At 39.4% G+C, this 27,854-nt stretch overlaps 12 protein-coding genes across 13 annotated transcripts; all 12 read left to right on the top strand.

Moving 5' to 3' along the window:
• Nucleotides 1-170: 170 nt before the first annotated feature.
• LSM04_000635 (uncharacterized protein) lies at nucleotides 171-2,375 on the top strand (the record flags this gene model as incomplete). Its single annotated transcript, XM_067337881.1, has 1 exon — nucleotides 171-2,375. The coding sequence occupies one exon, from the start codon at nucleotides 171-173 to the stop codon at nucleotides 2,373-2,375; it is 2,205 nt and encodes a 734-aa protein (XP_067190613.1).
• Nucleotides 2,376-2,776: 401 nt separating this feature from the next.
• LSM04_002961 (uncharacterized protein) lies at nucleotides 2,777-4,315 on the top strand (the record flags this gene model as incomplete). Its single annotated transcript, XM_067337883.1, has 1 exon — nucleotides 2,777-4,315. One exon carries the CDS (start codon nucleotides 2,777-2,779, stop codon nucleotides 4,313-4,315), a length of 1,539 nt encoding a protein of 512 aa, XP_067190704.1.
• Nucleotides 4,316-4,667: 352 nt separating this feature from the next.
• On the top strand, nucleotides 4,668-6,758 carry LSM04_007369 (SET domain; the record flags this gene model as incomplete). Its single annotated transcript, XM_067337884.1, has 1 exon — nucleotides 4,668-6,758. The coding sequence occupies one exon, from the start codon at nucleotides 4,668-4,670 to the stop codon at nucleotides 6,756-6,758; it is 2,091 nt and encodes a 696-aa protein (XP_067190841.1).
• A 578-nt stretch (nucleotides 6,759-7,336) lies between these two features.
• On the top strand, nucleotides 7,337-8,663 carry LSM04_009763 (the record flags this gene model as incomplete). Of its 2 annotated transcripts, none has more annotated exons than XM_067337886.1 (2): nucleotides 7,337-7,612; nucleotides 7,710-8,663. In XM_067337886.1, the coding sequence occupies 2 exons, from the start codon at nucleotides 7,337-7,339 to the stop codon at nucleotides 8,661-8,663; spliced, it is 1,230 nt and encodes a 409-aa protein (XP_067190923.1). The 2 variants fall into 2 exon arrangements, with proteins under 2 accessions (XP_067190923.1, XP_067190922.1); XM_067337885.1 differs by lacking the exon at nucleotides 7,710-8,663 and adding an exon at nucleotides 7,675-7,686.
• A 144-nt stretch (nucleotides 8,664-8,807) lies between these two features.
• Nucleotides 8,808-10,739, top strand: LSM04_008959 (uncharacterized protein; the record flags this gene model as incomplete). Its single annotated transcript, XM_067337887.1, has 1 exon — nucleotides 8,808-10,739. The coding sequence occupies one exon, from the start codon at nucleotides 8,808-8,810 to the stop codon at nucleotides 10,737-10,739; it is 1,932 nt and encodes a 643-aa protein (XP_067190899.1).
• Nucleotides 10,740-11,099: 360 nt separating this feature from the next.
• LSM04_004784 (Peptidase C12) lies at nucleotides 11,100-12,041 on the top strand (the record flags this gene model as incomplete). Its single annotated transcript, XM_067337888.1, has 1 exon — nucleotides 11,100-12,041. The coding sequence occupies one exon, from the start codon at nucleotides 11,100-11,102 to the stop codon at nucleotides 12,039-12,041; it is 942 nt and encodes a 313-aa protein (XP_067190763.1).
• Nucleotides 12,042-12,537: 496 nt separating this feature from the next.
• Nucleotides 12,538-14,355, top strand: LSM04_000610 (uncharacterized protein; the record flags this gene model as incomplete). Its single annotated transcript, XM_067337889.1, has 2 exons — nucleotides 12,538-13,429; nucleotides 13,664-14,355. The coding sequence occupies 2 exons, from the start codon at nucleotides 12,538-12,540 to the stop codon at nucleotides 14,353-14,355; spliced, it is 1,584 nt and encodes a 527-aa protein (XP_067190612.1).
• Nucleotides 14,356-14,370: 15 nt separating this feature from the next.
• On the top strand, nucleotides 14,371-17,866 carry LSM04_002155 (uncharacterized protein; the record flags this gene model as incomplete). Its single annotated transcript, XM_067337890.1, has 2 exons — nucleotides 14,371-14,409; nucleotides 14,705-17,866. The coding sequence occupies 2 exons, from the start codon at nucleotides 14,371-14,373 to the stop codon at nucleotides 17,864-17,866; spliced, it is 3,201 nt and encodes a 1,066-aa protein (XP_067190672.1).
• Nucleotides 17,867-18,184: 318 nt separating this feature from the next.
• On the top strand, nucleotides 18,185-19,060 carry LSM04_003215 (THIF-type NAD/FAD binding fold; the record flags this gene model as incomplete). Its single annotated transcript, XM_067337891.1, has 1 exon — nucleotides 18,185-19,060. The coding sequence occupies one exon, from the start codon at nucleotides 18,185-18,187 to the stop codon at nucleotides 19,058-19,060; it is 876 nt and encodes a 291-aa protein (XP_067190709.1).
• Nucleotides 19,061-19,212: 152 nt separating this feature from the next.
• Nucleotides 19,213-20,907, top strand: LSM04_002579 (uncharacterized protein; the record flags this gene model as incomplete). Its single annotated transcript, XM_067337892.1, has 2 exons — nucleotides 19,213-19,220; nucleotides 19,647-20,907. The coding sequence occupies 2 exons, from the start codon at nucleotides 19,213-19,215 to the stop codon at nucleotides 20,905-20,907; spliced, it is 1,269 nt and encodes a 422-aa protein (XP_067190682.1).
• Nucleotides 20,908-21,559: 652 nt separating this feature from the next.
• LSM04_005767 (uncharacterized protein) lies at nucleotides 21,560-22,303 on the top strand (the record flags this gene model as incomplete). The annotated part of the gene is made up of 1 exon (XM_067337893.1): nucleotides 21,560-22,303. The coding sequence occupies one exon, from the start codon at nucleotides 21,560-21,562 to the stop codon at nucleotides 22,301-22,303; it is 744 nt and encodes a 247-aa protein (XP_067190801.1).
• A 586-nt stretch (nucleotides 22,304-22,889) lies between these two features.
• On the top strand, nucleotides 22,890-27,545 carry LSM04_004543 (Leucine-rich repeat; the record flags this gene model as incomplete). The annotated part of the gene is made up of 1 exon (XM_067337895.1): nucleotides 22,890-27,545. The coding sequence occupies one exon, from the start codon at nucleotides 22,890-22,892 to the stop codon at nucleotides 27,543-27,545; it is 4,656 nt and encodes a 1,551-aa protein (XP_067190755.1).
• Nucleotides 27,546-27,854: the final 309 nt, after the last annotated feature.

Below are 27,854 nucleotides of genomic sequence, written 5' to 3' on the forward strand. Positions count from 1 at the left end.
TTTTTCTTTTTAAAGAACGTTGTTCAATTGTTGGTTGTGAGCTGTTTTGAACATATTAGATAGTATATAGAAGGGGTTGTTATTTTATTATCCCTTTAAGATAAAAGCAACGCAAAGTATTTTTTCTTTAGATTTTCTTTCCTTTCCGTAACCTTATTTCGGTATCTCCTATGGACCCTGCTGTATTGCGTGGCAATCCCCTCTTGTTATCGTGCCCTAATAGTAATGTGAGCAGCCAGTCCCGTGTGCCGGGGGCCGGGCTGGAGGTGTCGGCGTGGCGGTACATTCAGCGGCTGGAGGCGGAGGTGGCGGAACTCACGCAGCAGCACGACGCGGCCTGCCAGCTGCTCTACCGGGCCGTGTGGGTACAGGACGCGGCCGCCCTCGTCCTCGCGGAGGCGAATGAGCGGCGGGAGTTTGATGAGGCGGAGGCCGCCGCCCGCGTCGATCTTCTCAGTCTCCACGCCCGACGTCTCACCGTACCAACGGCGGTCCTGTGGCGCCTCGAATTCCTCACCGAACGCGTGGAGGAGCTCACCACTCGACTCGCACACGAGCCAACGGCAAGCGAGAAGGGCACACAGACAGAGGAACATGGAAGTGAACCTTCATCACCAACACCACCTTCAACATTATTGCAAGAGCAACAGCAACAAGAAAGTGAACAAGAAGAAGTTTCTGTTTCAACATCAAAACAAATGTCGGATTCTATGGCATTGCAGATGCTCACCAGTAGAGCTCTTGCCGTAGTAGCATCTATTATAGCAGAGTATGTCTTCTGTGCCGATCAGATGCGAATAATGGCAGAACATGAACTTTCTATGCTTCTTTTGGTTCGTCAAAGCTATGAGAAAAAGCAGTGGAGTTTTCTTATGGACAGAAAAGAGCTCGAAATTCGACGACTTGAGGATGAAGTAGAACGCCTGCAGGCGCAAAATTCCACTCAAGAACATGCTGTTGAAAGAGTAACTTCGACAACGAATTCTAGACCGAGTCTCTCAGAACTCTACAGGCGGTTTGCTGATCCCTTCATCCCACCTGTTCTACGTGCAACAAAAAAAGTAAAACCTGAGTCAATTCAAAAACTCCGAAAGGATGCCATCCAGGTGGGGGCACGCCCAGCAGTCTTTATGCCTGAAGCAGCGAGCATTGCTCCAGCCGCTGCTGTTAATACTGCTTCTTCTGCTGTCCCTACTTCTGAATTTGTACCTGTATCCAAAACTGTGAGCGCTGGGATAAATTCATCAGAAGCTGTTCTGCATAGATCGTCTTCCTCTTTTTCATCACCTTCGACACAAAAACAAACGACTCCGGCTTTAACTGAGGTGAAAAGAGTGAATACCACTTTAGTAGATGCAGACACCATTTCCACTCCTAGAACTAATGTTTCCTCTAGTATTAGAAAAGCTCCAGAAGTTAGCAGTAAAATCACTCAAGGTACTACAGCTACTGCTGTTGCTGGTACGGGTGGTAGTACCAATGGTAATGATGGTGCACATGCTACCAGTTTTAATGTTACCTCTACTCCTACTCGTGCTCCTGCTTCGAGTACCATTAATACTACTACTACTACTATTAATACCAGTACTACTACTAAGAAAGGGGTAAATATTACAGAATCTCCTTCTGCTGCTCCTGTACTTCCGCGTATTGAGCGTCCTTCTTCAGCGATACGTACATTTAAGCGAGATATATCATCTTCCTCTTTATCATCGTCTTCCTCTTCTACAAAAGTCATGTTGAAGGCTCGTGATAATTCAACTGGTAAAACAACAATGAATACTAAGGGAAAAGTTGAAGATGTCGTTTTATCCTCTTCTAAACTAGCAACAAGGAGTCCGTCAGCGAATAGATCAAATTCTCTCCCATCATCTAGGGCATATAGTAGATCATACAGTAACGTTAAAGAGAACACGAAGCCTGTGGTTACCAACAATTCTTTTGATGAGAGCAGCGATACTCAACCAAAATCACGACTGAGTACAAAGGTTGTAATTTCAACGAGTGCTCGTGAAAAGAAAAATGTTAGAAATAATACAAGTAGTACTAGTAGCAGTAGTAGCGAAGGAAATGATTCCTCTTTCCATGTTAAAAGGGTTTCTCTAGCTCAACAGGTGAGGAAAGATAATCTTGACTCTAGCTCCTCCGCGTCGTCTATTTCACTGACGCTGGAAGGTTCAACAAATAAAAAACGTCAAAATCCTAATGAACTTTCAGTGACATCTACCACGGCAACAAAGTCAACACCCTCTCTGGACCGCGAAAAAGTCACCTGGAAGAGTAATACAGGGAAAAATGAAAAGAAGAACAACTCTGAAGAGCGTAGTAGCAATACCCTTATGGAAATAAAAAAGCTATCGTTCTCCCGTCGGTGAGAGTTGTAAATTATGCAAGAGCTTCTTTACCTTCTTTTTTTACGTGTATGACTGCGTTTTTTTTTTTTTTTTTTTTTGATTACTGTTTTTGATTACGCTGTGCCTTACTTTTTTTTTTTTCTGCGGTTTTTCTCGGGCCGTCACTCGCCGTGTTGGCTCTCTTGATCACTTTTTTTTCTATTTTAATGGTAAATTGGTTTCCCGTCTTTTGCAACACATATACAAAGGAAAAAAAAGAGGGTGACGGAGGTTTTTATATTTTTCTTTCTTTTTCTTTTTCTTTTCGTTTTCTTTTTCTCGTGGTGTCTGTGCGTACAAATATATGTTTTTTTTTTTCATTCATGGCCTTATAGCCAAGGAGGACTACATAAAAAACAAAAAAAGAGAAAAGTCCTGTTTAGATGTTCGTACAGCTACATTCCTTTACCATTGTCTTTGTAGGCTGCCTCAGCTTATTGCTCCTTGCTACAAAGGCGTGTATGCGGTGTGACGATGTTTTCATTGGAGAACGTCACAGAGAGTTCGGAGTGCTGCGGAATGGTGATCCCGCACTTCTGAGCATTGTCTTGGAAGGTACGTCTATTTACGAGAGAGATGAATGTCGAAATGGCTGTCCTGACAATAATAATAATAATAATAATAATAATAACGATCAGAAAAGGGGAGGAAACGTGGCTGATATTGCGGCACAAATAAGTTCTTCGAGTGAGAGATCGAAAAGTGATAGTAATGGCAATAACAGGAAACGAGCCAAGTCTAACGGAGTTTTGGCTGTAACTGTGATTGGATCACCCTCTCTGCCTAATGGCATTCTTACAAATGGATTTAAAGAACGACTTTTACACGGTGTTCGCACAGCTCTTTTGACTGGTTCCCCGTGGTTAGTAATTCCATGCAAAGATGAAGAACGCAGCCACGTTGAGAGGTTTTTTGCACATCTATGGAACCCCGGTGAGGTACTCTTCCCTGATTATCTACTCTCTGTATTACCGCCGGTAGTGCAGTTACTTGCACGGCAGCTGCGGGATTCGATGGCGTTTGAAGTGTCGTTGCTGCGGTGGCTGCGACACGGTCGTGTAATACGGCGTCTTGCGTACACCAACAACGATGAAACAGTGATGAGGAATGAAAAGGAGAACGAAGGAGAAGAGAAGAAAGTGATTATGTCAGTGATGCAGAGTGAGAGAGTTGAAAGTGAAGAAGCAAAAGACACAACATCGCCACGTCTGTTGCGTTACGGATCTTCCTTATGGATACTTCCAGCTATTGTGTGGGATGATAATAACAATAATAACAACAATAACGACAGTGACGATATGGAAACTAATAATGAAGTGGAGCGGGCTGTGGAATTATTGCAGCAACGAATCCTGTATGCACGGGCCTATGATGAAAGAATGTTAGCAGAGCAGCAGTTAAATGAGAAGATGGATTGGTTGAAGACGGACTGTTTTGATCTGATTGTGGTAAGTGGTATGTACAACGAGGTCTACGCGAAGGCTCTCTTTAGGAAGGAATTACGTCGTCTGTGGAGACTTCCGTATGCCCCGAATATATCACAATCGAAACATAACTATCATTACCACCATAAACAGTACAAACAACATGAATCATCTGTATTACTGGCAGAATGTGTACGTGTGCGTGTAACGTCAGCGGGTGATCCCAGACCTGCTTGGATAATGCCTACACCGTTACTAGTGAATGGGCCATCATCATCCAGCTTTAGTCCTCACGTTGGTTCACTAGCGCGATTTTTTGCTACCTACAGTCACACAATTCATGTGAACTACAGACGTTGGTACAATTGTATTCATGCGAGTTTGGTTTCATATGGTTTAGTGAGCTTTATTAATGAAGTGTGTGTTCTTATCGGATCCCTCCTTAGTGGTACTCTCTCACTGCAAGACATTACACGTGCTGCTTTTATTAGGGGTTGACGAAAAAAAAAAATGAGACAGATATTCTTGGGTAAATTAGGCATGGGATTTATAAGTGTGCATGTACATGCAAGTTTGTTTTTTTTTTTTTGTTTTGTTTTGTTTTTCTCCTTTTTTTTTCGTGTTTGTCTTTGTGTTTTTGCACGTACATGTATATCTCCCATTTCTTATTTTTATTTTTTTTTTTGTTTCTTTCTTCGTCTTTATCTTCTTCCTCTGTTGAAATTGCTATGACTGTCCCTGAGCCTTTTATTCATAAAAATAAAAAATAAAAACTGTTTTGCTTTACTTTCTATTTATATTGTCGGTGTGGTTTTTTTTTTCTATCTTTTAGTGGTTGTGTAGCCATCATATGCAAGTCGCAGAGGATCTCAAACAAAGGGGCAATACTTGTTTTGCCAATGGTGATGTGAATGGAGCTGAAGCGGCCTACCTGCAGGCTATTAAAGTTCTTACAAATAGACAAGAACACCAACAAGAACAAGAGCAAGAAAAAGAACAACAAGAGTATAAAGAAAAAGTTTCTAGCATTGATAATGCTACACGTCAACTACTCGCTACATTATACTCAAATCTAAGTAATGTGTATCACGCACAAGGGTCCTATGAGAAGAGTTGGGAAGCTGCACGAAAGGCAACAGACTGCGAGTCTACATTTGCGAAAGCCTGGTTGCGTTATATACATGCAAGAAGATTATCTGGATATCCTTTTGAAGCATTTGTAACACTCTTACGTTATTTTCGTCCACTACTACGAAATCAGAACATGTCATCTTCTTCAGTATTGAATCTTGGTGATATATCTGAAGAAGTGGAAGTACCATTGTTCCGTGATTTGGGACTTTCTAATGTTTCTTCATACATTGAGCTACAAGATTACAAGGGCGGTGTTGGTATTGTCGCTCGTAGGGCAATAAAACCCAATGAAGTTATTCTTGTAGAAAAAAGATTTGAAACTTCTTTTGTAGATGCAGATCTCAGTTCCCAGGGTGATTTAACAACACAGAAGATTGTGGAATATTTTGCAAAAAAGATATACCCACACCAACGTGATCACTCACAGGAATGGGAAAGATTCAAGAAAGAGTTTAAAGGTTGTTGGCCGAGGTGTCCGGAAGATATCTCTAATGAGACACGAGAAGAAATGATTCATGCACTTCGTGTTCAGTTTCCAGATATTGATGAAAGCGATTTTGAGGATCTTTTCTCTTTTGCCGTTATGTGTCGTTACAATTGTTTTCACTCTGGATTTTTCCGTGCGTGTGCATTGGCGAATCATAGTTGTCTTGCTAATGCAGCTATGAAATTTAATCCTCAAGATAATACAGTAACACTCATCGCAGTACGTCCTATTAATCCTGGAGATTTTATAAATGTGAAGTATTTTAACGATGCTCATTTTTTAATGGGTGTTGGTAAACGAAGGGAACACCTTCGATCGTGGCTATTTTGGTGTGCATGTGAACGATGTTGTATGGATAATAATAGTGATGCTAAAGAAGAATATGTGCAATGTAGCAATTGCCAAAAATATACACATTTACCATTGGTAAGTGCAACCATATCGATAAATGAAAAAGATCCACTTCTTCTTAGTGAAAAACCCTGCAATAATTGTGGTGAAATTCAAACGTGGTCACCAGAGAGACAGATGATGGTCTCACGCTTAGTGCTCTCCTTTAGTAAGATTACGACAAGTATGAGATATCAAGAAGTGGCAGAATGGCTTTTGGTTAAACTTCGGCAAGTCGCCGAATTTCACGTACACCATGTTCATTGGCTTTATCGTGTTCTTTTCTACTTTTTCTGTGTCCCAGTAACATCAATTGTAAATAAAACTTTTGAAACGTTTACAAAACTGGGATGGCAAACTTCTCAGATCGAAGATCTTTTGCGTGAATACGGAATTCGACCCCTATACATGCAAGCTGTTTATGATAGTACAAACAAAACACTTTCTCAAGAACGAAAAGAACGAAAACAAGGACAAGATACCGATCGTACTTTATCTACTCATAATACCTCTGATAATAATAATAATAATATTGCTTTGAATACTACTGTTACTGACCGTGCTACAGATAAGCTCTCTCCTGAAGAGGTGGAGGGAGTTGTTGCTGTTAATGATATTGGTGCTGCTGGTGGTGATGTACTATACATATTGTGTGTACTGTGGCGACTTATTTCTCCCTTTTATCCGCCGTACGAGGGATGGGCATTACACCGTGCGATCTGCCAACTCGTCCTATTTGCACACACACGCCCCAATGAGATGGCAGCAATGCCGGCTGCTGAGGCTGCGGGGCTGCTGCGTCTGCACGGGAGGTACTTGGGGGCGGCGGAGATCTCCATGTGGATGCACGCATACAATATGCATAAGCCAACAGCGCAACGCAAGGGATTGCTGACAAGCAAACAGATAAAGAAAGCCTTTCAGCCATGAAGAAAATGAAGAAGGAAGAAGGAGGATGAGGGGGAAAAAAAAAGAACCACATGATCGAAAGGGATAGAAAGAGGAAAGGTGGTAATGGTATTACAATAGGTGTATGATATGAAAAAATTGAATTTATAAGCGCATCAAAAAACTTCATCAATACAGAGGCTTTTTTTTTCTTTTTCTTTTACCGGTCACTTGTATTTTTTCTCTGTTTTTAATTCCCTCTCTCGCTCTCTCTCTCTCTCTCTCTCTCTTTTTTTTTTTTTTTTGTTTGTGTCTGTGTTTTTTTTTCTTTTTCATGTTGCTGTTTTTTCTTTTCTTTGTTTGTTTGTATTCTTTTGTTTCATTTTTCTCTTGCTTTGTCTGTATTCTGATTATTTTTTTTTTTTTTGCTTCAATTGTGCGAAGCACTCCACGGACACATTTCCACGCACCGAAATTGATCGTTGCAAAAGACCAGCAAAAATATCACATATATATATATATATATATATATATATATATATATATATATATATATATAATTTATATTTATTATAAGAAATATGAGAAGAAGAAAAAGTAAAAAAAAAAGAAACCCATTCATGTCTGCATCCTCTACGATCATTGTAGACTTTGGCTCGTCCTCAGTAAAAGCTGGGACGGCTTCAGAGTCTCCTCCATCGCTTATATTCCCCACTGTTGTGGGAGTACCCGTAAAGAAGATGGGACTATTAAAACGTAATAAAATAAACACCGATGCGGCACCACTACCACCATTTGTTGTGGGAACAGAAGCCATTCACGAAATGCACCGCGTGATATTACACCCTCCCATTCAACAAGGGATTGTAAGAGATTGGCCCAATATGGAACAAATCGTAAATTATTACCTTCACGGAACTAGGATTAAATCCAGAAAAAACTTCTGTTGTTTGTACAGAGTCAATTTTGAATCCAAAACAGTCATCCGAACAGTTAGCAGAATTGCTTTTTGGAGCTTTTAACTTATCATATGTGGCTATTATTCCCTCTGGAGATGGTGTTACTCAAGTAACGCCAGTGTGCGATTCATATATAATTCAAAGAGGAGCTAATCGCATTAATCACGTTGGAAGTGACGTAACAGAACATTTACGAACACTTCTTTACGAACGTGGATTTAATTTTACATCACCGCAGGATAAAATGACAGTTAAAAGTATTAAAGAACAACTTTGCTATATCTCTTCTCTATATACAACGGAACTTCATGAGAAGGAAGAAAAAAAGTCTTTCTTTTCTTTACCAGATGGAGAAAAGGTTCATATTGAAAAGGGAGCTTTTCGTGCACTTGAAATTCTCTTCTCACCTTATATTCTGATGTCTGAACTTCCTCCTATGCAAGAACTTGTGGTTGATGCAGTAAAGAGATCTAGCATTGATATTAGAAGGGATCTCCTCTCTGGTATTATTCTTAGTGGAAATACAATGTTTGAAGGATTTGCAACTCGTCTGACTGAAGAGGTTGAAAAGGAATTTCCAGGCCTTTTTGCGAGTGCAAAAGTAATTGACGCACCTGACCATCAGTACAGTGTGTGGTCAGGCGCGAGTGTTTTGGCAGGACTCTCATCATTTTCTGAACGTTTGGTAACACTGGATATATTTGAAGAGCATGGACCGAGTGTAATTCACAGCTATAACCAAGGTATCAATCTAAGTGATGAAAATGGAATGGATGAAAATTATGAATACCTCTCTTTTTTTTTATTCCTTCTCTATCTATCTGTCTCTCTGTCTATTTTTCTTCGATTCTTTCTACTTTGTTTTGTGTATTTGAGTTTTGTAGTTTTTTATCGATATATATATATATATATATATATATATATTAGTTTCCTCTATGTTGTAATCATTAAAAAAAAAGGGTCTATCGTTGTATTTTATATTATTTGACTAGTGTATTGTTCTTATTTCCCAAACCCTCCTCGTTTTTTTTTTCTTGGTTGAGTTCCCTGAGTACTATTGCTTTATTGCTTTATTTCTTTATTGTTATCTTTCTTTCTTGATTTTGTTTTATTTATGGATATTACAGCAGAAATGACGGATATTGTGGTATTTGAAAACCACGATGTATACTTGGAGCATGCCATACACGTCCCCATGCCCACTGAGATTGACACATTAGAACAGTTCTTGCAATATGTATCGGCACGAATAGCCGCCTATTCTGGTGATATAACGGCATCTGGTCGTTATCGCTTTGTGTACTCGTTAACAGGGAAACCACTCTGGCGTGTGGCGGAATGTCGTTCAGCCGGTAATGTTGTGGTGAGTTGTACACCGGGATTCCTGCGGCGGAAACAGTCTTGCGATGTTATTATTGCTACTGCTGCTGCTGCTTCTTCTGTTCATCAACAATCACACACACAGCAGCGGGAAGAGGAATATCAACGGTGTAAACCATCGTTAAGTCGTATTTCTCCTTTTGCTTCAAAGGGAGTAGTTGGTCAGCCTTCAAGAAACTTTTCTTCTTCTTCTTCTATCAATACTAATACGAATACTAGTGCCACTGCTGGTGTTTCTGATTCTCATAATTTAGATATTTCTGGGAGAGCACCTCCTCAACGTGGGTTGCCTTTAAATGAAAGGAGTCCTCCTGAAAGGGTAGAAATTGGGGATCGTCAAATACATAATGAAGAATCAAGTAATGTTAACAAGGATGTGGATATGAGTCGTACGACTTTCACTATTGCAGGGCGACGTGTTACATTACCTAACACTCCTCGTTTTGTTGATCCACCATTACTTGGGGCTGCGGGAGAAATGTCACATTCTGATAGAGTTAGTACAGTGCAAACTCTTCTTTCACTAAAATTGATTGGAAGCCCATTTGTAGAAGATGAATTACTCTTTCGAGAGGAATTAAACTCGTGTCTTAACTCTGTTATTGGAAAGAGAATGACTAGAAGTGTAAAACAAGAAGAAAAACTTCGTATTGTTGTAGAAGGACCACCACGGAGTGGTGTAACAACAACGTTAGCTTATTGTAGTTATTTGACAGCATCTATGGGAGAAGGTTCTCTCTGTGGTTCTCTCTTCTTGCCTCTAAACTTTGAATTACTCTTTGATAGTGCATGGGCTTCAAATGAGAAGAACATGGGAAAGTTGAATACGAATAAAATGGAAGCTAATATTATAGAGCGGGATAAACTTGCGCTAGATGTTCCTTTTTTCTTTCTAACATTTGTACGACATGTGATAGATTGTGCTATCACCCAACGTTTTTCTTTGCGTAATGGCGGTAGAGTGCTTGTTGAGGCGTGGGAACAACTTGTGTTAAACGAAGGTACAAACAGGAATAAAAATACGAATGGTGTATTACGATTTAGTAACTCGGCGTTAGCGCAATTGGTTGGACACCAGGCGGCCTATCAATGGGAGACTTTTGCAGCTGGGGCTTTAGAAATATTATATGCCGCACGACATGCACCACATGATATGGAATTACGAGATATTCTTATTGAAACCGTATTAGTTAGACTTGTAGCACAAATAGCATCAGGACTTCATTTTTCTAATGTGGTATTTGTAGTTGATGGATTACGCTATGCGGCAAATGTACTGCAGCACCGTGTACATCGTCCATTAGGAGATGCGGGTGTCTTTCTTCGCTGTCTTACCCACTCTCAATGGGCACATGTTATGATTGGAATAGATACACTTGCAATTCCATCATGCAGTATGCTATTTTCTACCAAATTACGGCGTATACGACTATTGCACATGATACCTCTAGATGTGCTTATGACACGTTACGGTTTTCCTGCAGTTATTCACTGTGGAGGAAAACGTTTTCCACTGCAGTTGTTATTAGGAGCACCGGGTTATCTTCGTGTACTTCATGCCTTGCTGGGAGTTTGTGGTCAACCTGTACGGGAAGACTCTTCAGAGACACGTTATGCCCTTCGAGTGGAGGACAATGATATTTTTGATGCTTTGCAGGATCTTACATCTGTACTTTGCAAATAGAGTTTTTTTTTTCTTGCTTTATTCTTTTATTTTTTTTTTTTCTCCCCTTCACTTTATTCTTGAGACTCTATTTAGACTTGAGTGATGGATACTCTGAATCACGTAAATCGTCTCCCTCCTGTTACTGAAGTCCTGCATTGCCTGTGCTTCAACCATACATGCTCCTTGAAAGGGCAAGAGAATAGAAAACATATATACAATATATATATATATATATATAATGTACATCTATACACACTTTCTTTCTTTCTATCTATTAATCACCAACGTAGAGGAACGTAGATACACACAGACAGAGACAGAAGGATACAGAAAAAAAGAAAAAAGGGGTATAAGTAAATAAAATATAAAGAAGAAAAAATGCCGCGTTGGTGTCTTATTGAGAGCGACCCGGCGGTATTCACGGAGCTCGTTGAGCGCTTCGGCACACGCGGGGTGGCGGTGGAGGAACTCATCGCACTTGAGCCGGACGCACTGCGGGGCCACACCGCCGTTTATGGACTTATTCTTCTCTTCCGCTGGGCTCCACAGTCGCAATCGCAACAACAACAACAGACATCCGATGGCGCCGTCGTCCCAGATGCGCCGGTGTACTTTGCACAACAGACAGTTAACAACGCCTGCGCCACACTCGCCCTCGTGAACACGTTACTTAACTACAGTGATCGTATTGAACTTGGCGAACCACTGCGCAATTTTCTCTCCTTCACAAATGAAATGAATCCCCATCTTCGTGGGACACAGGTTGGCGATTGTGAAGTGTTGCGTGATGCCCATAATTCTTTTGCCCCTGCCATGCTTTTTGAGATGGATCGTGAAACACCAGATGCCAGTGATGTATACCACTTTGTTTCTTTTATATACAAGAATGGAGCTATTTGGGAACTGGATGGACTGCAGGAGGGTCCTATTCTTGCCGGTGATGCCACAGATGAAAACTACAAGGAAAAACTTATAGAGGTGGTGCAAAAGCGTATTATTGATAAGAGTGCTGCCGATCAATCAAGGACGGCTCGCGGTATCTCCTTCTCTCTCATGGCGGTTGTAGATGATCGATTACTGCAACTTGAGAAAGAAATCAGAGAGGCAAAGAAACGTGAGGCACCAACGATGTATCTTGAAGAACAACTGGAGCAACTCCGAGCGCAGCGAGAAAAGGGACGGGTGGAAAATCAACGTCGTCGTCACGATTATGCAGCAATGATAGTGGAACTACTTAAGGCTTTAGCAGAAAAAGGTAAATTGAAGGACATTATAGATGAAGTGGTAAGCAAAAAGAAAGCTGCAACAAATACAAACTGAGTCATAGTTCTTTCGTTTACGTACCTTTATCATTTATCATCATCATTACCATCGTTTTCTTGTTTTTTTTTCTTTTTTTTTTTTGCCTTGCTGCTTTCTCTGTTTTCTTTGTATGTGTATGTAGGGGAGAGAGAGAGAGAGAGAGACTGAGTGTGTATGTATGTGTATGGTTTCTCGAGCGAATTCAAGTCTTTTCCCGATTCCTCTGGAGCGATGGAATTAAAATGAAAAGAAAAGGGAGAAAACAGAAATTGTATCACGAAACATACACATACATAGACAGGCACATTACCTCTTTCTCTCTATTTTCTCTCTCTAGGTATATATATTTACCTTACACATATACAAAGAAAACAGAGATGATTACGAGAATTTGAAAACGTTTAAATCGTCCTTCTTTTTATTGACCATTTCTCTTCTTCCTTTTCCTTTCTTTTTTTTCTTTTGTTCCACATTCGTGGTGAGAAAGTGGTGCGGTTGCACACTTTAAAGAAGTATGAGCAGTTCACGGGGGTTCGGTAATGGTCGTTTTGCGCGAGGGAAGCGTGGACGAGGTGATATTCCCGCAGCTGCCAAGCAAAAAGAAGGTGTACAACAACAACAACAACAACAACAACAACAACAGCAAGAAAAAGGAAAACAAAAGAGTGAATTTCCACCGGCGTTTTATCTTGATATACGCCGTGCAATCTCCCGTGTGCTTCGCGAGGAAACAAATGAAGCGGTGTTAACATTTCTGAAAGATAGAAAGGATTTGGTTAGCACAATGTGTGATGCCTGTAATGCCGTGCTTTCTCAAGAACCTCATGGGCGTGAAGTGTTGCTCCGCACTCAAATAGAAAAGTCTCTACAGGAGAATGATAGTGAGAACCTTGACACAACTACTTTGCAAATAATTACAGATCTCTTTACACAACGGTTAGCGGAGGTGGTACGTAATTTGCCAATCACACCGCCATCAACACAGATGATGAAGCAAGACACAGTACAACCTACTAAAAAACGACGTATAGGTGTATCGTCAGATGCAGTACTAAATTCATATAAACCATGTAGTAATGTGAACTGCAATTTTATTGCGGATAGAAATCATGCGGGGGGTATTTTACCGACACCAACTCCACTTCCCAGCGTGTTTTCAGAGAGTGGTACGTGTTCTGTTCACTGTGTGACGTTTGAATGTTTGCCCACCATGTACTACGCACCGGAGGCGATGAAACGGTTTTTAGAAGAGACTTGTTCACGCATACCTAACGCGTACTTTCTTAACATTCTCTGTTTGCCAGGTGAGGGATGTGCTATTGTGTCATTTAATAGCAACGCCACTGCTGCGGCTGTTATGTTCGCTGTGAACTCCATGAACATTTCAACCACCAGCATTGGAGCTAGTAGTGGTATCAATAATCAAAATAATAATAATAATAATAATAATAATAATAATAATAATAATAATAATAATAATAATAATAATAATAATAATAATATTAGTAATAGTAATAATAATAATAATAATAATAATAATAATAATAATAATAATAATAATAATAATAATAATAATAATAATAATTGTATTGTTGTTGGGGGAAACGCCGGTGTATTTCGTGCGGTTGCCGCAACGGAAGAGCAGCAACAACTGTTGTGGGGTCCATTGGTGGAACGAACACGAGCACTAGAGAAGGAATGGCAGAATTGGTATACCAAACACAGTGAACATCCGGCGTACAAGATTCGCCATGAGTGGAGAACGGCAAAATCGAAAGGGCTTGAAGTTGATCAGGAAATACAACAGCTATTATCAAATACTAATAGCAATAATAATAATAATAATAATAATAATAATAATAATAGTGAAGAAAAAGACACCACCAAAACTACCACAACTGGACTTACAGAAGAACAATTACGTAAAAAGTTGCAACTGCTTCAGACTCGTCTAGCTTGTAAACGTACTGTTGAACAAATGGAAGAACAGATGCGTGAGTTGTATGGTGATGCATACATGCAACAACTTGAGAATGGACCAAATGTAGCGACATATTCTAGTAGCAAAGCGGTAGTATCAAACCCGCGTAAATTACTCTTTATTCACCGCCTGCACTGCCTCCTTGATGATGCGGAGGTACTACAATTACTTCGTATTGTCGGTGTTCAGCCAGTGCATATATGGCGTGATCCCACTGTGGAAACAACGCTCTGTGTGGAGCTACCAAGTGTTGGACACGTATTTGCGTTACTTCGACAGTTGGATGGCACACAAATGCAATTTGATAATGCTGTCTTTTCACGAGACCGTTTGGGAGTTGTAAACAATTAATAAGTATATATGCAAATGGAAATGGGAGAAGGTGATAGCAAGGGTCAACCTATTGTATTTGCTTTTTTTATTATCTTTCTTTGTATTGTCTTCTCTCTTATTATTATTGTTATTATTAATATTATTAATATTATTATTATTATTATTATTATTATTATTATTATTATTATTATTATTATTATTATTTCCTAATCCTTCCGTGTTGCTGAGTAGCAGGCATTATATTTATATATATATATATATATATATATATATATATGTATAGTAATGTTTTTTATTTCATTTTCATTGATTATTTCCTTTATTTATGAAGGATGATCAAAGGGTAAGCCACGGTTAAAAAAAAAAGTTCATTGCAAAGCACTTTTTTAAGTGTGGCCGCATAACGGAGTTCATTCTTCATCGCCGCAAGTCGCTGCTGCTGTTGTTGTGCACTCCCGCGGCGAGAGGCATAAATGACTTTGCAATAGCACTAAGCGTGACGTGTAGACTGTACAACAACAGCAGCAGTAGTAATAATAGTGGGAGTACTTGTAGTTGTAGTTGCAGGGATATCAACAGCTATACGAATACTAACAACGCGAATAGGAGTGATGATGGAAAGAGCAGCAATGTGGATTTATTGTTTACTGCCCATAAGCTTCTTAGGAGAAAGCGGTGGATGAATGTGGAGAGCAATCGCTATATACAAGAACAGGAGAATTATACACTATCTGTACGTGAAGTAGGTGATAGGTTCGCATCTCTAAACCGTAATGAGAAACATATTCCTATTGAGATGGAAACATTTATTCGATCGATTCATGCTGACGCACTTGTGTCACTGTTGGAATATCTTGCTATTTACCAAACACGTAGTCTATTTCAGAATACAGAGAGAAATAATGATGAAAAACAAAAAGCTTCATATTTATGCGAGCTTTTGTTTCTAGCTCTTACGGATCGAATAGTTGAATTATCATCTAAACATATTACATTTATTGCTTCTCTTTGTAGTGCGACCGGTATCATATGTCCTACATTTTACTTGATTCTTTATCACACTCGACAATCGCTACGACGAACACAAGCCATACAAACCCTACGATCTGTATCTTTAATGGCCTCTAGTGATATGACGTTTCTTGTAACCCATCGCCTTTTTCCAACTACGATTTCTAGTGAATCTATACAATGTATCGCATTAAGTTTTCTTCTGGTGCGTTGTATGGAACTTGAGTCAACGCTTGAAGGATACGACACTGGGCAAATTCTCTGTCGTGCGATTGTGCGGTATTTTGGTAGTGTGCAGCCTGATATTCGCACTGCTTGTCTATGGCGAGCACGAAAGATTATTCGAAAGCAGCAAAGTAGTAGTAATAGTGAATCTATTGTTAATAATAATAATAATAATAATAATAATAATAATAATAATAAACATGTGGAAAGCAATACTTCATTCCCATTGGAGCTAGAATCCATACTTGCTGCAAGTGCATCACCAGAGAAAACATTTGCTGCAATGGAGATGGCAAGTCGATCATTAACCCTAACTCATGTGGATATTGTCTATTTACTGTCTCTTGTATTGAGAATGTCTGTCATAAATTATAATAGAATGCAATCTGGTGTTAATAGTAGCTCTACAGTGGCACCAACTGATGCCACACTTAGAATTCATCAACAATTACCACTAGTAGAAAAACTCCACGGTGAATTAAAGTTATCAACAATGGAAGTTTTATCTCGAGATGTAATGGAGTTATCTAAACTACAGGATGTTGTTAGTCTTGCCGAATCTACTGTTCGTTATTGTCCTTTGCTTTCCCCGGTTGTTCTACATCGCATCCTACAACTATCGTGTATTGCGGAAAATAATGAAACAACAGAGTTTCAATCTACATTAACAGCACTTTATCGTTTACTCCCTCATGTTGATATTCTAGATGTCCTGGAAAGTGCTATTGTATATGGTACGTTAACAGGAATTTCCACACATGAGTCTGTAAGTGATGAGAAAGTGACATTTATGTCTATTGCCTTCGTAAAATGTCTGGCAATGCATGTCCCGAAGAATTTGGTTCCTACTTTATTTCATCGCCTTTTCCGACAACGTGAATTAGCTGCATTTCAACTCCCTACATTTTTACTTCGTGTGCTTTTAGAAGTACTAGAGGGTGTAGAACTAGATTCCCTTTCTACGGAAGATGTTAAATGTATTCACGCTTTTGTACAACAAGAGCGGCGGAAATTACTACCGTGGTGTACTCATAAAGTAGATGATATGATGAATAGTTGTATGTTGATTGACGCTATTGAGAAGGCTGCAGCCTTACGGGCCCATAGCACATATAATAATAATAATAATAATAATAATAATAATAATACTGCTATTGCTACTAGTAATGCTACTATTAATGCTGCTCAAATTTCACGTTCTGTTGAAGAAAAATCATCTCACAATACGGTGAGTGTGGTTAAAAAAGCACTGATATCTATTTTTGGTGTACGAGCAACGTTATTTGTAACACCTGAAACTGCACTACAGCAGCGCACATCACTCGCATGGTTATATGCCATGTACCGTATCTCTGTTTCTCTGCTATGCGAAGTGGAAACTCTTAAAGCGCTAGCCCTTTCCCAGGAAATGCAGTTACAAATTAATGATAGACAACGCATGTTGGTGCAGTTATCAGAATCTATTGAAGATGATAATATTCTGGATAAAGGTGAGGGTTTGCAAGCATTACGTAATGTATTAGATGAGGGAACTTTGCGTACATGTATCGAGCAGTGGCTCTCAGATGATACGAAGGATATCAGTTTACTGAGACAGTTGATCTCTCTATCTTCTGGTAACGATATGGCTTCTTCGTTTCTTAGTTACGCTGCGCTTTCTCGTCATGATACTGCAGCCATGAATGTGATACGACTTCATTCATGGTCTTCTGCAGTAGTATTTTGTCGCGAGAAAAGATGTAATGATAGTTTTGCGTACTCTCATCCTCTTCAGAGGTGTGAAGAAGGTAAAGAAATATCTACTGATGTTTCTTCTGTTGGTGGTGGGAGTTATATTAACAAGCAGCAGAATATGTTTCTTTATCAGGATGTGATTGTTGTATCCAAGTCTGCTCTTCGTTTCGCGGAGATGCAGTGGGGTGGCGTTGATCATCCACCTGCTGCTGTTAACACGGTGTGTCTTTGGGCTTACACAGATCTTGTTGTGTTAGAGAAAGACTCCACTATAAAACTAGACTACTATGAGGCACTTCTTCGCCTCTGTAAGTCTGAGAAGGATGTGGTATTTCTGCAATATACGCCTTCTAGTATTCATCGTGATGTTTTCGCGCTTACTGGTGGAAAGGGAATGTGGGAGCAGGGAATTGAACTGCTTCATCTCGCAGAAAGTGTTTCAAAGGAGTTTCAACTTCCTCCAGAAGCATATGGAGAAGTCATGCGGGCATGTTTAATGCATCGTGTGCCAATTCCTACTTTTTTGCGTGAACGATTTCAGAGCATTACCAATAAGTAGAGTAACTTTACTATACACGCCAACGATTACTGTTATTTTTTTTAATCTATATTTCTTTTTTTTTTCCCTGTTGCGGTGTTATTATTATTATTATTATTATTATTATTATTATTATTATTATTATTATTATTATTATTATCTTATTTCTATTCGTGTATCTCTTTATTTTCTTCTATATCGCTCTGTAGAGAGAGACAGTGCCTGTACGACCCCACTTCTTTACCCCAATATCTCTCTCTCTCAGTATCTCTTTATATCTATTAATATATATAATATATATTAATAGATATATATATTAGTGGTTGGTGGATAGTGACGATGTCTAATGCGGCTCTCTACGAGCGAACGCACATTCTCGTCGGCGATGATGGACTGCGAAGACTGCGGGCCGCCAATATTTTTCTTGCCGGCGTCGGTGGTGTTGGCGGGCACTGTGCAGAATCACTTGTGCGGGGCGGCGTCGGTCGTCTCACCATCTGCGACCACGATGTGGTGTCGAACACAAATAAAAACAGGCAACTCGTCGCGTTAGACAGTACAGTTGGGGAGTCAAAGGTGGCCGTTCTCGCCCGGCGATTGCACGATATAAACGCCCACTGCCGCATTACGGCGTTGGAGGCACTTTTGCTGCCGGAGGACGTGGAGGACATTCTCACCCGGCAGCCGTACGACTACGTGGTGGACTGCATCGATAGCGTCGAGTGCAAAGTGGCACTTCTCGCAGGGGCCGTGCGGCTCGGGATTCGCACGTACACCTCCTGTGGGGCCGGCAGTCGCCTCGACCCCGCACGTGTCAACATCGGCGATCTCTTCGCCACCACAAATGACGCCCTCGCGCGGTGCTGCCGCAATGAACTGCGCAAACGTGGAGTGCGCCCCGGCAGCATTGTCGCCGTGCACAGCACAGAGACCGCACGTAAACCACTGAAGCCGCAGCGGCAGGAGTCCGGCGGACGTGATCGTGCTATTAACGGAACGATAAGTTACATGCCACCGCTATTTGGACTCTGGCTGGCCGCAGCGGTGATACGACATGTGCTCGATCCCGCCCAGCAGGATAAGGAGTTTCAACAGCAGATAAGGAAAACATTAAAGAAGGAGAAAAAGGAGGAACTCGAGCGGCGCAACAACAAGAACAAGAAGAATGATAAGAACAAGCGTCCCAAGCATGAATTGAAGGAAGAGGCAAAATAAGTACAATACGATACCTATGAAGGAGGGGAGTGGGGAAAGAAAAGATAAAAGAAAAGGAAGAGTGAAGACAAAACAAAACAATAAGAAAGAAAAACGAAAAAGAAGAATATGAATACAAAGAAACGAAAAAAAAAGAAAACAGATGGTGTGGGATGAATATGTATGTATATGATGTTCCATACCTTCCGTTTCTTTTTTTATTATTTCCTTGGGTTATTCGGTATTCTTTTTTTTTTTTTGATGTTGTTGTTTTTGTTGTTGTTGTTGTTCCTTTTCTTTTTTTTTTCTGCCTTTTCTCCTGTTTGTCTCATTCTGCGATTTTACTGATTGAGTGAGGTTTATATATATCTGTAGAGTTTCGATGTAGATTTTGTTTTTCACACCTTCTTTCATAAATATTATTTATTCTTTTTTTTCTATATACAATTCTTTCTTTCTATTACAGCACACAGAGGGGTACATAGACGTATAATATATATATATATATATATATATATTGCTATAATCGTCAGAAATCCCTGCATTGGGATGACGACACTGTCACTTAACGATATAATCATAAAGCAGGAGGAGCAGTATGAACCAGGGCCACAAAAAAAAAAGAAGAAAAGCAAATTCAAAAACAACAAGAAGAACAGGAGCACGAATTACAACATCATCGAGCTATCTGGGGACGTCTTGCTATTGCGGAAGTTCCCTATCCCGTTATCGCTGCAGATAATGTAGTGATAAGTCTTTACGCAAACAGACTTTTGTTTCGATTGGCGTCTTCAACGTTTACTGTGATGGTGTATTTTCGAGATGTGGTACGAATTGTCTTCTTTGCAGAAGTAAACAGTATTGGACTGCAGGTAAATCGAGAAGATGGTGTTCATCGTGCTTACATTGTTTCTTTTCAGGAACCCAATGCCGGCCTTATGTTGTATGATGTGTTACTCCCACTTTTGCCACCAAACGTCCAACACAGTTCTCTCGCCCAGGCCGTTACTCCCTGCACATACACCACCGACTACCCATCTTCACTTCTTTCCTCAGGTATGATGACAGAAGCGGGATTTTATGAACTTTTCCCACGTAGCGGATCTCCACTGGAAAGAAAGAATACCGCAACACGTCTATTTTTTCCCACAGAAGAAAGATTTTTACTCTCAGGTAAACCGTCACTCATGGTACCATCAGAGAGTAGACAAGCAACATCATCACCACCAAAGCAACAAGAACAACCAGATGTGGTCGTGAAAGAGATTTCCAAAGAAACATCAGAAGTTGAGAGTCTTCAGAGAGATTCTGAAGCTGCAAAAACAAATACCTTGCGGATTTCTAGAACAGAGCCGAGAGATACTGAAAGTGCCCAAGATGAACCACGACTCGTAACGTATGATGTTGTAACTGGTGAAGTAAAAGATTATGAAGGTTATACGCATAATGATATGACACCACTATCACGAAGTAGCCATACATTGGTGGATCATATCACTCCCATTTCATATTCACAGTCACATTCGTCACCTGGGCCACAACCACGATCAAGCAGTGAGTTGCTCCCGAGAAGCAGAGGTGTTTTTCTCAGGATGCGGAGTACAACATCTGGAGCACTTCTTATTCCCCGTGGTAGTGAGACTTTTGCTTCCCCTTCTGCTGCTGCTGCTGAAGGCAAAGCAGTAAAAACAACAACAGGAGGTATTATTTTGCCAGACTCACTTTCTATTTCTACCTATTCGCAATGTTCTGGTGTAGGCACATCCTCCGTGCCATTGCGACTGCCACGACCGAGTTCCTCTATTGGATCATCTAATGACCATGTGTACAATATCCTGGTGGGTTACGGCCCCGCAGAACAGTTCTGAGCGGCATAGTTAGGATGAGGCCATAGAAAAAGAAAAAGAAAAAAGGAAAATGATAAGCATCTCTTTCTAGGTATTAACGAAGATTTTATCTGTTTTTTTTTATTTTGTTGGGGGGGGGGGGTTATTTAGTTAATTTTACTATCGCCTTTATTATTTACTATTATTTTTTTACCTTTATTTCTCTTGGCTGTAAGGTATCCCTCAACATTGTGTGATAACGTAAGAGTACAACACATTCACACGCATGAAAAAAAAGATGATAAATAAAAAGAGGGAGAAGACTAGTAAAAGGAAATGCCTTTTAGTTACTCACTAGTACTTTATTTATTTTTTAGTTTGTTTCAAACTGTTCTTGCGAGTGGTCTTTGTCTGAGCATACTCTGGCATATTGCCTTGTGTCGTATGCCTTTTTCTTTTGTCTTTGCTATGTTACACACTTAGTTTATTATTATTACTATTATTATTATTATTATTATTATTATTATTATTATTATTATTATTATTATTATTATTATTATTTTCTCCTTCTCTTGATATCTCCTCTTTGTTTTTTTATTTTATTTTTTTCTTTTTGTACTGCTTAAGGTTCTGAAAGGACTTTGCACGGATAAAAGTTTTTGGCTTCTATTATTATTCATAAACTATTTCATTTATGTACCTACAACTAGGCACTAGGCGACAAGCACCACTGCTACTATGGCTCTTGCTGATATTCAGTGTTGCTGCACCGTACAGTGTTTCTGCTGCTCGTCTCTCAATTGACGATATGGGAGATGATGGGAGTTATGATGAACCGCTTTTGGACATGGTGGATGATGATGATCCTGTGCGTAAGTTACTACCTGATCCTCAAGATCCCCAGATGTTTCTTCCACTTAAGTGTTCCGCATGCGGTGCCGTTATTGAGGAAGCTATACATTTAATGCGTCCTGCTATTATACGTCATGTGGAGCGTAAACAACGAGATGCCAAAAAGGGAATATCTACAAAAGACGTTAAACTCCCTCACGAATATGAAACAGTTGATGCGTTTGAGAAATTGTGCCGTCGGGTGGCTATGGATTATGGATTGGAAATGAAATCAGAAAAGGTTCCATCCTTGTTTTTTTCTAAGCATCATGGGATACAGCGAGTACGTGGCGGTTGGATGCCGTTCTTTCTCTCCTCTACCTGTGAAGAACTGGTGGATGAGGAAGAAGACCGCCTGACATCTGAGATCTTCGCAGCCGCTGAAGCAGAAGCCGCGACAATACCAACTACGCATATGGATTTCTTACAACGAATTGCAGTAAGAGTACGGAAGGCTATTTGTCCATATTGGTCACGAGCTGCGGGCGGCTGTGATCCTCGAGGAATCCCGATTGATCCAAGAAAAGAACCCTCTGGTGATCTGTGAGAGGGATTTTTTTTTTTTTGAATTTGGTGAAAGACTGTTAATCAATCATGTATGTGAAGCATCCTTTTTGTGCGCCATATATTCAATGGTTCTTTTTTTGTGTGTTGCATCGGCACAGTATTCGTTTTATTAGCCTTTTTTTTGTTTAAACTGTCTTTTTGCGTCTGTTGTTTTTGCTTCATTGAATTTCTTTCTCTGCCTGGAGTTGATGAAGACCTGTACTTTTTTTTCTTTTTTCTTTTCTTTTTTTGCTGTACTAGCTGTTCTTTATATATATATATATATATATATTACTTCTTTATTTGTCTAAAATTATCCTCATAGGAATCCACTGTGGGTATCATCAAGGCTGTTCATAGCGGGAACAGTTTAGTTGTTCCCTTTTCAATATTATTTACCTCCTTCCATCTCCCTCTTCCTTTTTCCCTCTTTTTTCCTCTTTTTACTCTTTGTTTCTGTGCGTTTGTGTGTTTCTGTTTCAGATTCTCTGTGTGTGTGTCTGTTTTGTTTGTTTGTTTGTTTGGCCCTTTTATTTTATTCCCTCTAGTCTCCCGACGTAAGTGTGAGAACGCACACCTGACGTAAAATGGCGACGGGTGTATTAGGCGCTGCTCCTGCATCTAGAGACTCAACAGCATCATCACCCACAACAACAACAACAACAACAATGGGAACAAAACAGGAGGAGGTTTCCTCTACGGTTGTAGAACATCTTCGTAATGCTATTCGTCAGGCGATGAAAGATCCCGAGACGGCAGAGATTGTGGAATTGCTTTGTGATAATAACGGATGGACTTTGGAAGAGTTCCTTCAGACACCACATAAATTTACTACAATGGAACTTTTCCTTCTCTCCACACCGCAACTACGAGAAATACGTCTTTTCCCATATTTAACTGTTGTAAAAATTATTCATGTTGGTTTGGAGAGTATGGAAAGTTTTTCTCATCTTCATCATGTAGAGGAATTGTGGCTTAATGAGAACAATATTCGCGTAATTGAAGGATTACAACATATGCATCATCTCAAGGAACTCTTCTTACAAGGGAATTTAATTGAATCTATGGAAGGAATGCCACATCTTCCACATTTACAAAAGATGTGGCTTTGCGGTAATCGATTACGGCGTATTACTGGATTGAATTCACTGCCCAAACTGAAATCTCTTTGGGTTGCCTCAAATCGTATTGCATCACTTCAAGATGCTTTTACGTGTAGTACAATACGTTTGGAAGAACTTAATTTGGCAAATAATCAAATTTACTTTTTGGGTCAACTTACGCACTTAACGACTATAAAGTCATTGCGTACTCTTTGGCTTAGTGATCCTATGTATGGTAGTGCCCCAGTTTGTCGTTTGAATAATTATACTACTTTTTCACTTTGTCATTTATCACAGTTGGAACAATTAGATGGAGTGGCTATTACTTCAGATCAACGTACTCTTGCTCTTTCAGTGTACGCAAAGAAATGCATTTATTATAGTATGCGAAGTGCCATTCTTGATAGAAATATTGCTGTTCTTACTGATAAAGTAAGGCAAGAAAGCGAAAGTAGAAGAAATACAGCTCGTCAAGCCCTACGTCAGTTAGATATTGAACTTATTAAATTAAAAGAGTATGAATTACAAAAAAATTCAGTAAATGAAGTGGAAATAAAAGAAGAGCAAAAAGCTCTAATATTTAAATTACAAAGAGCTCGTGAAACACGAGAAGTTGAACTTGAGAGAATTGAACGTTATTTACTTGATGCTTATCAACGTACAATGCTTGAAAGTGATAGTTTTCATGAACGACTTATTTTAGAACTCAATTCATGTGGTAATATTCGTATAGAAGAAGGTACGGATAATGATGCTTGGTGTACGAATGCGAAAGAATTATTATCTACACGATTTGATGCTAATTTATATGAAAATATGGGTATAACAGGTGTAAAGGTTAATCGAGTTTTCCGTATTATGTGTCAAGGTATACGTGAAAGATTTGATAGTCGTATGCGTGAACTTGATATTGATCTTGCTGATACACGTAGCCGTCGTGCGTTAGTAAGACTTTTTAGTCCTGTACCGCAAGAATTACAAAATCAACGTAATTTTCTTCTTGAAATTATGATTAATGGTTTTACAGATCTTTACCCAGAAGATGAAGGAGTTCCTCTTACAAATAGTTTATTTTATGCTGACCAAGAACGTTTATCAGTAATAAACAATAACAATAAGGGTCGATGTGATATGTTCGGTCATACATTACCTCCAGATTTATTATCAGGTCAGGTAATAGTATCCCGTTTATTTTTAGGTAAATGTGTGGCAGAGATGGGAGGTGGACGTGATCCAGCTGCGAGTGTTGATCAATCTTTTATAAAGAGTGATAGACGTAATATTATACGACGTCATTATGGTGAAGAAGTTTTTTCTATTTATCGTACATCTCCACATGATACATCTGTTAAAGTGTGGCATATGTTTGATAAGTATTTATTACTTCCAGAGTATGTAATTGATTTTACATATGTTACCAAAACTCATTTGTCTATAAGTCCAGCACTTTCAGTTTATGACGATTTCGAAACTCTTCAGAAATTACTTAAAAAAACAATACCAGAATGTTCTCAAGATGCTCTGCATGATGCACTTACTGTTGGTTACCCAATGTTTGCTTTCCTTAACTGGTTAAATTCTAATGCTTTTTTTCTATTCGCTATTGAGGAAACAACTACCGTAGTACAACGCGCAAAGGAGTTGTACCATCCAAAAGAAGATACAATTGATGTAAATGGACCACTTGATGATCATATCATTGAGAATTATAAAAAAGATGTGAAATGTCCTGAGAATGAATTAATAACCTATTGCAATTTGTCAAATCGGAAGATTACATCCATTTCAGAGATATTAAATAGTTCAATATGGGGTTCTCTTAAGATACTCTATTTACAAAACAATAATATTTCTTCTCTTTCATGGGAATTATTAGCACAGGCATCACCTTTATTGGATACTTTAGACCTTGGTAACAATGAAATTAGACAAATTGAGCTTGGAAGTGCAAATTTTACCGCCCTCCGTAAACTATGTCTTAGTTTTAATCAATTTCACATGTTAGAGGACTTATTGCAGTTTCGAGAAAGAATGCCACTCTTAGAAGACTTTCAAATGGATCACAATCCATGGATGGTTCTTAAAGATGCTGAAATTTATTGTTTTGCAGTGATTCCACAATTACGATTCCTGAATGGTGTATCTATTTCTCGGAATGCCTACCTCACATTTCTTAGAAAACGAACTATTCAACTAGACCAAGCTTCACTCCAACATATTATATCAGAGGAACAAAAACGTCATTATCAGGCGTCTATTACTAGATACTTAAGTATTGGTGATGATGAAAGTCATATCAACAGTAGCAGTGGAAACAAGAATAATAATAGTAATAGTAATAATAATAATAATAATAATAATAATAATAATAATAATAATAATAATAATAATAATAATAATAATAACAAAAGTACTAGTCTTAAGAATGGTGATGTTGTTAGGATTCGTTTTTTTGAGCAGGTATTTGCAGAATTGGCAGAAAAATCAGGCGGTGATTGTGTATTTACTTTACCTACAAAAAGCGGATCCACTCTTTCTCTTCTTAAGAGTGCTCGTGTGTTTTGTTTTCGTTTGAGTCTTACGCAAAGTCTTTCATTTGTTTCATTATTACCACAGTTGCGTCACCTCAATTTATCATCTCACTTAATTGAAGATATATCGCCTTTGGCGGAACTTCGACATCTTCGAACATTAAATGTGAGTGACAATCTAATTAAATCAGCTAAACCACTAGGTGGTATGAGACTGATATCATTAGATATATCACGAAATCAAATTTCTGGAACTGAAGGACTTGAGAACCTCAGTGAATTGCGATTTCTTTCAATAGGAGAAAATTCTATTACGAATGTATCCACATTACAAGGATGTAATTCTCTAGAGGAACTCTACTTTGCCGATAATCTTATCAGTGAAGTGCGTGAATTATACCCACTACGTAATTTTACACGGCTTGTCTCCATAGATGCTGTGGGTAACCCTTGTGCGGGTAGTGGACCTACAGAGCAAAGACGAGAGTACCGTAATTACATCATTTACAATCTTCCCAAGTTAAAAGTACTAGATGGTGTTCCTATTACAGAGAGTGAACAGCAAATGGCAAAGGAGGTGTTTTCTGGTCGTGTTAACTCTGAGATGTTGGCGGAACGCGTTGGTGCGTCTAGTCAATGGGGAAGTGTACATGAAGTAGATTTATCCCAGTGTGGACTGCGTGAAGTGATTATGTTGGAATCCTTTTCCCGTCTTCAGGTTTTGCATCTACATCATAATTGCTTAGCTCATCTTGATGGACTGTTGAAATTACATAATCTTGTCGCCGTAAACCTTTCACATAATCGCCTCGGTCAATATGCTGTGGGAACTGCTTTACAACACTTGGAAAACTTGCGGTCACTTTCATTAGAGAGTAACCATATTACAGATCTCAGTGTATTAAGTCTCACATTACCGCGACTTAAATTTTTAAATTTGAAAGGGAATGAAATTGTGTCTATTGATCAAGGTTTACAAGGACTTACAGATCTGCGAGAATTACTACTAGACAATAATAAACTTCGATCTTTAGGACCAGATTGCTTCGCCAATAATCTGCAGCTTACTGATATCTCCGCCGAAGAAAATTATATTCGATCTACTGAAGGTCTTCAACCCTTAGTTCGACTTGAAATGCTAGGACTTGGCTCCAATCGATTAAGTGATCTTCGTGCATTACTTAATGATCTTCGAAATGCCTGTTGTTTGGTAAGGGTCACATTCAGTGGAAATGCCATCGCCCGCAAGTCCCCGTACCGCGCGCAGACCATTGCGGCACTCCCCGCCCTCACAATGCTCGACCACAAGGAGGTAACAGTGGAGGAGCGCGACAGGGCGGAACTCATGCGGGCGGCGGAACTCGCCCCTCCACATAACGTCGTGCTCGATCCCGCCTTCTCCGTGGATGCGGTGGCGGGGGTGCGGGTGAATGGGGCCGCAGGTGCCACAATACGTCCACTCACCCAACAACAACAGTCTCGCTTCCCGCTTAATATTCAACCTCGGCCACAACAACTTCCGGCGTACAAGAATGCACGATCTGTGGCACAACTTCGAGATACGGTGAATGGTAAGGGTTTCATACCGCGGCTGCAGGGCAGTCGGTAGAAATGTAAATTAAACTTCATTTTTTGTTTGTTTCGTCTTGTTTTGTTTTGTTTTGTTTTGTGTTCTTGCTTTTTTTTTTGTTTGTTTGCACAAACGCACTCTACTCCTATCTTTACCAAAGATTGAAAGAAAGAAAAAAAGTGCTGAGGGAAATTTAAGAAGAAAAAAAGAAAAATAAGAACAATGGAGAATTGACGACGACTGGAACTTTTGTTCTCTAAATTTATGGATTACACTTCTTCTTCAAGATGTGGAAAAATAAAATAAAATAAAAGATGGAAATTGCACCACATAAAAGAAGAGAATAAG

Source organism: Trypanosoma melophagium (genome assembly GCF_022059095.1).
Source record: "Trypanosoma melophagium isolate St. Kilda chromosome Unknown ctg26segment0, whole genome shotgun sequence".
NCBI lineage: Eukaryota > Euglenozoa > Kinetoplastea > Trypanosomatida > Trypanosomatidae > Trypanosoma > Trypanosoma melophagium.